Source organism: Anguilla rostrata, chromosome 5 (genome assembly GCF_018555375.3).
Source record: "Anguilla rostrata isolate EN2019 chromosome 5, ASM1855537v3, whole genome shotgun sequence".
Lineage (NCBI taxonomy): Eukaryota > Metazoa > Chordata > Actinopteri > Anguilliformes > Anguillidae > Anguilla > Anguilla rostrata.
Genome location: NC_057937.1, coordinates 35,654,028 through 35,666,054, shown reverse-complemented (window position 1 = coordinate 35,666,054; position 12,027 = coordinate 35,654,028). Strand labels below are relative to the sequence as shown.

The following is a 12,027-nucleotide window of genomic DNA, read 5'->3' as shown; positions in this document are numbered from 1 at the left end:
ACAACGAGCAGAGATGTTCACAGCAAGCACTTTTCTCACTGTACATAATGCAGATGGGTTTTTATAGGGAAAAACTTGCAGCTGACGAAGTACTAGTGGCCTGACCTGCATTGTGAGCAAAGCGCTCCTGTCTCCTCTGAAGACACACAGCTATTATATCTAATGTTAGACACAGACTGCTATGGGAGCGAGCAGAGGTGATATTATAGGAATATTACAGGGGGCTGTCATAGGGCAGGTCATTGTACACTGGAACCACAAAAGGTAGATCCTGTGGAGTACTGGGCAAGTGATATCTTTTTACCCAATCAGATCCCCACACTCTTGACTGGAGTATGGGAGTCTGATAGGGTTTAACCCAAGTCAGGGCAGAGTTATACCAACAAGCTGCATTCTTGCGCTTGCTCTCCTCCCGACTCAGGCAACGTTCGTTTACAAGTTGCGGAAGGCTGGCAATGCCGCTGGTTCTGCAGCCGCAGGTGTGCGTGGACCAATGCGACAGCGGTGGTGTAATCTGGAGCCCACTGTTCACGACGTTAAAAAACAAGGGTCGTGTGCAGCTCCTCTCCACCAATCAGGGCTCTGCTGTCATCTGCGCAGAGGGCAGGAGGCTCCACTCGCGCCCAGCCCAGCATCGCTCTGGTCAGGCAGAGCGTACGTGTAGCTCCAAATTCTGCCCTCACCCTTTAACGAGCCAAAAAGCTAACGCTAACGTAACCGAACCAGAAACAAAAGAAAGCGCATCAAACCAAGCTGGTACCCTCGATCTGCCGCATCCACAGCCAAGCCTGTGGGTCTAAGCTCTCAGACACAGCAGCAACCACCGTGCGGCGAACACCCGGCGATTAGGTAGGCTAGACTGATTCAACAGATGGACAGACAGATTAGGCTCGCAGACATGTACCTAACGGGACGGGGATGACACACGGAAGAACGCGAATCCCCTTCAGACATGACTGTTCCGGATACACGCTCAAGCGCGTGGACACATAGTCCAGAGAATGGAACTCTGAAAAAAGCAGGAGGAGTAACTGGTGCCACCATCGGTAATGACCTATAAAAGTTAATTAACTCTACAGTCATGCTAATCTCTTGCGGAAAGCTTCGATTTTTCCAGCATGTAACTCTGAGGTGAGGAACATCTGCGTGGCTTCTGGCACACACACGCACACACACACACACACACAAACGTGCACAATCACACACACGCACGCACACACACAAACACGCACAATCACACACGCACACGCACCCGCGCATACACACACACACACACAAACATGCACAATCACACACACGCACACGCACGCACGCACACACAAACACGCACAATCACACACGCACACGCACGCATGCACACACAAACATGCACAATCACACACACAAACGGAGCAGGCCAGATGCAGGTGCCCTAACTGAGCGTGATCAGCAACTCCTGCAGTCTACCTTTGTGCCTTTCCTTCATTTACCTAATGCTACAGTATCTTTGCGCAAAATAAATAGAGAACAAAACAAAAAGCACCTGTTTGAATGAAGAGAACAGGAGAAGCCAGTCAGTCAGGGAAAAATCTAATCCCTTTTTCATCCAAAAGACAATAAAATAAGCCCCTTTTTTCTATTTAAAAGAAGAAACATTTTGAAAGCAAACCTGGTGGTTCACTGAAAAATTAGAACTCAAGAGTTTATCATGGATTCAAATAAAATTGAACCTTAACTATGACTTGCAAACAAATGCAAGTATAATTTTCTTTACCAGCTTAGAAAGCGTAAAGAAATCTAGCTATGCATATGTGTACTGTATACATCTATGTGTGTGTATGAATGCATATGTGCATGCAAATGCATAAGCCTACTAACATGTATATGCATGGGTATATATATATATCCTTTTGTTTCTTGAGAGAAATCAGACCTCACATTATGTAGAAACTAAGCCATCACATCTGTCATGGGCTAACTGTGTTAGCATTTATTAATACTGTAACTGCTTATTTTTGTTTATGAGTAAGTATGCATGTGTTTGTTATACATGCCATGTGCGTGCATGGATCTGTGTGACTGTGTTTATAGAAAAAAATAAAAACTAAAAAAATGTCAAAAGTAAAGCTTAGAAAACACATTTATTTGCGAGTCAATTTTGACGACTAGCTTTGTATAGCACTGGCCTTCATTTTAAAGTCAAAGTGAAGGAGAAATGTTGGATTGAATTCTGGCCAGTGACTCACTAAATGTACTTAATGCTTACACTTCAGCCATGTCATTCCTCCCCGTCACATGCTCCATACATTAAAAAATGACATTTAATTCCCCCTCGGGCCCATATTCTTCACAGCATTGGTGTCACACCGATCAGACAAAAACACTGGGAGTGATAACCCGGGAGGTAAGGTGAGGTCACTTTTATTTTTTCGCGGAAGGGCCTGGGGTTGCGCTTCAACATCTCCCCCCTGCCCCTCGCGACGCCCTGACTGGTTCCATCTGGTCTGCCTCCCGCGGATCTGCATGACGAATGTGAGTCATTCCGCCGGGCTCGGGGCTTGGACTCTCCGCCTGTAACAGCCATGCTTTTTGACGGCTCTGAGATTTTCCCGGCAGGAGGAAAATGTCTGTGTCGCCATCATCGTTCTTAAAAATGCGGCCATTTTTTATTAGAGGCGGCAGAATGATTCATTAAGCCAAAGAAATGCACAAAAAAAAACAAAATAGCTGAATGTTTGTTTTTTCCTGGTGCTATGGTGTGATTTCTGATATATTTGCATCTGTTTTTCGTGTGTGAGAGGGTGAGGGAGGCAGAAACGCAAAGGCAAAACAGGCAAAACGAAGCGAGCGAGAACGAAAGGGTGAGAGACAGAGGAACAGAGAAAAAAGAGCGAGAGCGAGAGAGAGAGAGAGAGAGAGATCAGCTCAGGTGAAGTATGTGTTACGCGGCAGTTGCCTGGTGCATCGCATAACCACTGATCCTGAATGGCTGGTCCTGGGATTCAGTGAGAGAGAAGAGCACCTGAGACATCCACAGACAGTTGAATGCTCTCCCAGTTAAGCCCAAGCAGAGCACAGTCAACGCTTCCAGGGTCCTCTGTGACTCCCATACACCACTGAACCTCAGCTCCATCTCCTCCAGTCAGGAATGCTGAATTATTCCAAGGAAAGCTCCTTAATTATTCTATTATTCCACTATTATCTCAATGGGACCTCCAGGTTAAATAAAGGTTATTACGTTTTTTAATTACGGCTCTGTTGCACCGGGTAGGGGGGGTGGGGGTGGGGTTTGGCTGGTGTTGATGGGGGTCTTCCTATTGGCTCCCCACTTACCCCGGCTTTCCCACAGGTTCATTTTTTATTAGATATTATTTATGTCACCTGCTGATATGACATCAGGAGGACTCCCCCAGCAGTAACCCTAAAATGGCCGCCCTGGTGAAAGAGCCTTCTGAGGTGGACGAGACTGTGCCTGGGCGGGCGTGAGCAGGCGAATAAAACCCGCTGTAATCGGTTTCATTTAGCGCCCTAAAACCAACAGAGAAGAGCCTAAAACCAGAGCTGACGGAGGGGAACTGGAAAACGAACTGGAAAAATATGGCGATAAACCGCCTTTTCGAAAAATAATACATAAAATAAAACGGAAACCAGAGCAGACGAATCCGATCTCTCTCATGGACGCGTTACCCCTGGAGGGGCGAAAGGGGGGGGGGTGACAAAGGTGATGGCGTGTTTCTGTAAAGAAGTCGCGAGGCAGAAGGATGTTAGCCAGTAGAAATTGGAAATGAACGGATCGAGGCCCGGGCTCCGGCAGCTAGCCGTTTCTCCACAGAGCGAAGTGCATGGAGGGGCGTCGTCCCCCTGCTCACATGATGGTCCGGTCACTTGCCTTTTTTGTGACGATGCATTCCGCCCCGCCCCCCAACCCTGTGCTTTAATGGGGGAGAGCACACGCGTCATTAAACACCACAATGGGTGCACGCAGCGTGCTGAAAAAAGACATCTGGACCACTAATTTCAGGGCAGTTATCACGGACAATGCACCCCTCCCGGTCACTCCATTGCTGGCCACTGCACCGAGCAAAAACAAACAAACAAACAAACAAGGAGCTGGAGGGTGGTCCTCGTGCAGGAGCTAACAGCACAATTTCACAGCCATCCCTTCCCCCACCCCCATTCTATATAACCCTATTTGGCTCTCAACCCCTGTGTGACTTCTTATAAGTCTGCATTTTATTCTCCCTTTGAGAGAACTCCACACCTGTTCTTTCCTTCTGAAACCTTAAGACCCTCTGAGACACAACTTGAAAATTAGACCAGGTACTCTGTGGAAAGCTTCAAGCGGGGTGGCAGACTAAAATAAATCAATCCCTTGATTGCACGCTGAGGCAAACGACTCCAAAACATTGGCATAATTACTGAAGCTGGATTTTCAAAATATGTTTTGATGATAAAGATGTGAAACAAGGCTTCCATCTCACTGTTTCTGGGAAGGCTGCTTGCTCGCCGTTTTTTCACCTTTGAGACGCAACTTCATTACATTACATTACATATTACATTACTGGCATTTAGCAGACGCTCTTATCCAGAGCGACGTACAACAAGTGCATTAGTTCAAGGTGCAGAACTTCTGTCCTCTAATGGGAGCTGCGTTAAAAATCAGGATGAAGTCTAAGTGGCAGTCCATTCCTCGCTTAGGCTCCGACAACATCATCTGGAATCGGCCGATGACATTTCAGCCCCATTCTCATTGCCTCCCGCTGTTTTAATCAGGAGAAAAGCTATGAAATCATCACCGACATCAGCCCATGCTGAAATTCTGCATGGAACCAGAATTTTCTCAGTATGTCAGCGGTCATATGATCTTTGGGGGACATGCTCTCGTGGTCATTCGAAATATAATTACTAAAAGCTAATTACTGTTGGTTAAAAGAAACAAGCACGGGCACATTTCCCTAGAAGGCAGAAAAATATATAGTCCCAACCATTGACTGCACATTGATTTTCTTATTCGCTCTTGACATTTAACAAGATTGCAGCCTTGTAATCCTTAATAAGAGTCAGAGAAAAGTCTGCTAGCGCTGATTCCGTGAAATACTATTCGCTGTCAAGCCAAGATTTGCCTTTGCCAAAGAAAAAAGGGCAAACAGCATGGCAGAGAAATGTCTGTGGTGATAGGTGGATCATTTCCCAGGTTACTGCTGATTGGCTGCAAATCAGCCTCACACTTGCATGAACACATTTTACATGTAAACATCTTTCATTTTTTTATTGAACATTTTCAGCTGTTTCCTTGTAACAAATAACCTCTAGGTTTATAATAATAATAATAATAATAATAATAATAATAATAACAACAATAATAATAATAATAATAACAATCGTCATCATCATCATAATCATAATAATAATAATTATTATTACACACATGCTTTTGAATATCATAATATGGATTACAGTCATATTATCCATATCCATCCATGGATATCATAGATTGTGAGTACAGGTAGATGAATACACATGCTCTACATATTGTATACAGAGCACAACATACATACAGTAAGCAGAAAAAAATTGTTCTCTTTAAACTTTTATATTTGACGAGCAACCACAAAAACACAATGTTTACCGACTTAATGACCTTTATCAGCATCAGCCAATCGAGCTGCAGGTGCTGGTTATCTCAAAAACGTGACGCACTGAGTTGAATTAGCTGAACAGAGCCTTGTTTGTTTTAGAGCATTCACAAGTATGGACCGACAGCTGGATGGACAGACTGATAGAGAAGGGCACAAAGGTGTAAGTGCTGCTCATGAGCGGGGAGTGCACAGAACAGGACCTGCTGTCTTTCACACTGACTGAAACAGCTAAGAGATCAAAATAAAAAAAACACAAGAGGGGCCATTTTCACACTGTTACGATTATTAAAATTAACTTCTTAAGTACAGAGGGCCCCAATTTTGCTGAAAGCAAGAATATCTGATTCCACGTTTATACCCGTATGTTCATGAGCTGCTTATAATGAAGGATTATTTTTTGATTGCATGAGTATATAAATACATACATCCATAAATAATTGGATTAAACACAGGGCTTTTCTTAACCCTTTTTAAATAGATCAATCCAGCATAATAGGGTAGCGTATAGAATAATATTGTGCTGAAAAATGTGCATACTTTAGATGGATAAGCAAAAAAAAAAAAAGAATCATAAGACATATTGTGAGATTAACCTCATCACCTGATTAACATCACCTTAAAACGTATGCATGTAATATAAATGACTTTTACATCTGATGTGTTATGTTGTAGCCTACACACAGCACTGAAATGGCAACTTCAACCTGGCTGACATTTATGAGATTCAGAACAAAAGCATGAATGCGTGACAGAGCTCGCGGCGCCTTCGCATACACGAAGCAGACACACACAGACACACGCGCGCGCGCGCACACTCAGACACGCGACCCCCCAATCAACAGCCAAACCGAGAATAACGGCAACACAAAGCGGCTGAGTCTGGCTCCTCAGACCGCGGCTCGCTACCTCACAACAAAAGAAGCCACAGGGGGTGGGATGGAGAGACAGAGAGACGGAGAGAGAGAGAGAGAGAGACCCCACGTTTTCCCTGACCAAAAAGGCTAACGGACCCACCTCGCGGGGCAGAGGGGTGACCACAATGGCTGGGTACTCCCTCCACGCCCCCACCCCCCCTTTCCCCTTCCCCTTCCCCTCCCCCAGGGCTCTCCCATCACAAAATAAAACTGATGCAAGTGCCTTGCAAATTCCACACACACACCCCCCCCCCGATTCCCCCGTCCAACCGCTCTCCCGCTCTTTCCCTCCACAGCGCACGCGGTCGCCCACACTCACCACATCGTCCTCTTCGGGGGAATGCAATTGTCTTTGTTGGAGGCAGTCACTCCCATAGCCATCTGCATAACAGTAATGTACTTCTGGTATTTCATCTTGTCCACCGCTACTACGAATCCACGGCACAGACCAGCACAAGGTAGCCACGCTATTCTCGTTCCCTAGCATCCGCCACAGCCGCGTCTTCCTCGCTCAGCGTCAGAACGCCATTTCCAGCGCCGGGGAACTGGCGGAGAGGACCATCCCCCAGGAGCTCAGGGAAAGGGACCACGCCGTGGCGACCCATGTCTCAGATGACACTCTAATCTCATTAGCGCTCAGAATAGATTGAGCTGATCCCTTCGATGGCTTTTTTTTTTTTTTTGAAGTCAGGAACGGACCATTATTTTTGTTCTCTTCCCTTCCCCGCCCTCCTCCTCTGCCACCCCAACCGTCACGACACTTTTCTTGTTTGTTTTTCTTTTACATAAAAATGAAAAAAACTCTTCGCAAGAAAACACAGAGCTGTGGAGATCCCCAAACGTCTGCGCGTGAGGTAGGAGAGACAGAGAGTGAGTATGCTGAGAGAGAGAGAAACAGAGAGAGGGGTGGCAAGTGAGAGCGAGAGAGAGCAAGAGAGAGAAAGAGAGAGAGAGAGCGAGAGAGCGAAAGAAAAAGAGAGAGACAGCGAGAGAGAGAGGGGAAGGGGGACTGGGGCTAATGAAAAAATCGGGTGGGGGAGCAGGCTGGGGGATGTGCCTCACTTGTGGTTATATGCAGGAAACATTTCCCAGAAATAGAAATAGAATGGCTATAAACTATGTGTACATTGCATGTGTGGGTACTTTGAAAATGTATTTATAAATCCTGACTTAATCAAGAGGAAGAAAGCAGGTTAATTAATGAGCATGCACTGCCTGACCTGATCTCAGGGGAGAGATAGCAAGGGAGGGCGTGTGTGTGTGTGTGTGTGTGTATGAAAATGACGGGGGAGGGGAGCGGTGAGAGAGCAGAGCAGGATGGAAGAAGAAACTCATCAGGACAACTCCATTGGAGAACATAAAAATCTTCCAGCCACCCAACATCAACAGAGCTGTGTCGACCAACACTGCCAGACTGGGTATATCTACACACACAAAGACACACACACACACACACACACACGCAATGGATTCAAATGAAATCTGTAGATACCTGATACCCTTGTTTATGTAATTATTCAAGACAGTCCAGACCAGAGGATTGCCCCTCCCCCACCAAAAAACAAAACCAAAAAGAAAAACAGCTGAAGTGCAGAGATCGCTATCGGGGAAAAAAGGCTCTATTATTAGACGTACCTGTCAGGAAGGTAACAACGTGTGCTGAGCCCCTGCTCTCGCTCAGTTATGAGCTAGCACATCGATACGATTTTAATAATTGATTAATCAGTTTACACTGGCGAGCAGAAAAAGAGATCAGACACAAGGTAGGGTTAATCTAAGCCGCTCTTAAGTCTTAAGTCATTTAGCTGCCTTTAAAAGTCTTCATTAGCTAGCTCTGTAATGGACAGGGAAAGTACTTTTATGATATAGTAGAGCCCTCTTCACTTTAGAGTTTACCATTTAGTCATTTGACAGATGCTTTTAGCCAAAGCTACTTTCAAAAACTTTTTATTTTGTTTTGGGAACCTTGATAGAATACTGTACTTCCAAGACAAGTTTGTCATAAAAGTAATAGATGCCTGCCGTCGTTAAGCTATATGAGTCCCCACTATCGTTGGGTTTGATGCTCACGAACGTATTTGCAACCGGATGTTTCCAGAAAACTCACTATTATTTTTCAACACAGCAGAAGGTCAAATTTGAAAGTGTCAGACAGCTGTCCTTAACCCCAAAATATAAATATAAAATAAATATAAATAGCTGACAGATTACTACTAATTAGGATGATGAAAGTAGACTGTGAGTTCAGTTAGCTAATTACATCAATGCATTCTATTAATCATTTTATTTTTTATTTTAAATAATGAGGTGCCTGTGAGATGTGACAGTCTGAAGGGCGCTGGACTCTAGTAGTATACCCTCCAACATACAAGCCCCCCATCTGCGGCCATGACATCGTCTGACCTGTGATTCTCTCTATCGGATACCCTGGCTGATTTACCTCTGTCTGAATGAAATATATATATATATATATATATATATATATATATATACACACACACACACACATATACACACACGCACACTCAAAAGGAGTGCAGACTCTCTGAAAAATAAGGGAGTGGCATGTTAAAATGAAAATTGTCCTCTTTTTGGCTGATTTTAGAGCAGTTTTTCAAGGGAAACCAATTAAGAGTGAGACAGAAATCAGGAATGTTCTTTCATTCTCTTTTTCTGTGTAAGTAAGTCCCAGAGAGAAACATGATATCCCACGTTTCCTTTTTTGGCTCATGTTATTTTGGCATCATGAGATATATGCCAAGCATTGAGACAGTTTTAATTACACTTAGTAAGTTATATAGGACACAGCTGAGAACATAATAGCCCATATTCTGCTCTTAAGTACAGTAATCCAAAAATATACCGTGTGGCTTTCTGTGTCTTTTGGGTCCTCTTCTATAATAGGGCACTCACCCACAGACACATTTACATACTTACACACATACATACACACACAAACACACATGCAAACTTAGATGCCCCCCCAACCCAACAACCTACTCATCAGGGCCCTCTTCTACTTCTGCACACGCACGTGCACACACGCACACAAGAAGTCGTTACAGGTGAGCTGAGAGGAGAGGAGAGGAGAGGAGAGGAGAGGGACACACGGCTGTCAGGCCTGTGACAAACAACCCCACTGCTCCCATCCTGCACCGTTTGCCATTTCAGCTGGGGTGGGGGATGGAGGGTGGAGGGGGCACGAGGGTGGAGCAGCGGGGAGGACCTGGGCTCCCGCCACATTCCACAAGGTCAGGGAAGGAGCCGGAGCTGGCAGGTGCTGCACACAGCAGGTTTACCCCCACATTAAACCTCCTCACCTCCACAGGAACAGGAGCATCCGAGCAGCTGCCAACACCCAAAAATAAGGTCTGCCATGGAGCAGAGGGCAAGCATTGATCAAACCAAACAACCACCAAACATTCGTCATACTCCTCCCTTGCTGTCCGGGATAATGAATTTGCTAATATTGGATGGGTTTAAGATGGAGATTTCCCAAGGGAGCAGCACCCTACCAAACGTGTTGATTATCCGCCGCCATAAATTACGCTGTCCACAGGTCGCATGCCGTGATTAATCACATGACCTGCAGCGGCAAGATTAATTCCGTAGCCTTGAAGTGAAATCCGGTGCAGTCATGCGTCGCTCTGACTCCAACACACATCCGCATGCGCAAACACAAAAATGACGAAACTGACAAACGCACGAACAGTACATGGACACAATCTCTAACAAACACTGACACACACCAACACACTCTTAACCACAGGCACGAATGTGTGTTGTGTTGTGTTGAGACAGATTTACTCTCTGATAAAAATGAGCACTTCCATATACATATGGCCATTTGAAATCAGTGACACTTCACCATTGCGGAATTACTCAGGCAGAACTGTATCAATGATGCTACAGCAGCACCGACCGCACATCCAGCAGTCCATAGCAACCCCTTGCCTTTGGGTTTCCTGTCAGTCAACATCTCCTCCATCGCCATGACAACTATCGTCAGCTGACCACGTTCTTCATCCCATTTCCAACGGGGATGAAACATCGCTGACGGCCACTCCGTAACCATGCGTCTACACGGCTTCATTTTTTTACACACCGGAATCTGGCAAAACGCACCCCTTAAACAAGAGATTGCGCGCACATGTCAGAAGCGCATTCACACAGGCTTCACAAACGTGCAACATGTACGGAAAGTGCCGGAAAGAGCCCCCTCTGCTCTGTCCTCCCCCTCTCTCTCCCTCCGATGAGGTCCGGGGAGCTTTTCACAGTCCTCTCGACGCGTTAAAAAGCGCGTCGGGAGGACTCTCTGCCCAGTCCCGTGGGACGGTGGGAAGCCGAGGGCGGGACGACAGCCCCGAGAGCATCATGATTTATTGCTTTTGCACTGGGGGGAGGGGGTTGCATTGAGAGAATTTCACAAAAAAAAGAGGTACAGCGCTGCCCCAGAGAGCAGGTCCTACCCACCCCGGCGCAGTGTTTCCAACGCACCGCAAGCTGTCACCTCTTTGGTCTGCCAAAGTTGGGCAGCCATGGTTCTCATCCTTTGTGAGGTCTTTTTCCCCATATAACATTGTCAGTGGTGACGTTAGCGGTTGTACACATTCTGTGGACATATAAGGCACTAGCTGTGAGAGTCATGAGGGCATGATATATAAAATGGCAGACACAAGTAAGGCCATGTGTCCAAAATGTTTCCAAGATAACAATGTGAGTATCCGTGTGGTATATGCTGTACAAAGTGCTTTGTTTGAAGGTTTTATAAAAATGACTCTTTCGGTGTAAGGACTACCATACGTCTGGTCTTCTAAGCGCTAAGCTTTATGTGTTGGTCCTTCTCTCAGATATACCAGGCATAAAATGAAAGCAGAATTACAGTCGCAACAGGCGATCTGCGAATGCTCAGGTAAGTGCCAGCATCCAAAAAGAACGCCCCGTCCTCCCCTACCCACAAAAAAACAAAAAAACAACCAAATTAATGACCATGGTGTGATCTTACACCCCCGTGGCGCTTCTCTGACGCACTCAGAGTGCGTCCTGAGCTGGTAGAGGTCACGCCTCTGGCAGGAACACACCTCGCAGCGCTGCGCCATTTAAGCACCCCTCGGGTGTCCGCGCAACGCTGCCACATCTCCGCTGAGCTTGGCACGTTCGGGAGAACCACGGAACCCTCCGGAAACATCACCCTTACCACAGACGGATGAAGGTGACTTGCATAAGCCCCCGAACTCAGGGAGAACAGGGCCGTGCGGGTTGGGTCCGCGTGTCACCATACCTTTCCGTGAAGAGCGGAGGAGCAGACGAATGCCTTTCTTGCTTGTTGTTTTGCTTTCACGGCTTTTACACCAATCTAATCTGGGAAGCCATGTATTATTCCTATACAGAAGACCCTTCTACACACACAGCCAAGTTTATCCACAACAACGTCCTCACATTCAATGTTTGTAGCAGCGGGTTCGTGAACACTGCATAATTTTGCATAAAAAGAA

At 45.9% G+C, this 12,027-nt stretch overlaps 1 protein-coding gene across 17 annotated transcripts in view; it reads right to left on the bottom strand.

Annotated features, from left to right (window-relative positions):
- The window catches only part of LOC135255164 (tight junction protein ZO-1-like), a 145,697-nt gene that overhangs the window by 111,394 nt on the left and 22,276 nt on the right, over positions 1-12,027 (bottom strand). For 2 of the 17 annotated variants that reach the window (XM_064335978.1, XM_064335979.1), the window contains exon 1: positions 6,852-7,226. The exons of 11 other annotated variants lie outside the window; for them this stretch is intronic. In XM_064335978.1, coding sequence (XP_064192048.1) covers positions 6,852-6,946 — 95 coding nt within the window. In that variant the 5' untranslated portion in view covers positions 6,947-7,226. Of the gene's footprint in view, positions 1-6,851; positions 7,227-12,027 lie in introns of those variants that run through there. 4 more of the 17 variants (XM_064335982.1, XM_064335986.1, XM_064335980.1 and 1 more) reach the window with 3 other exon arrangements.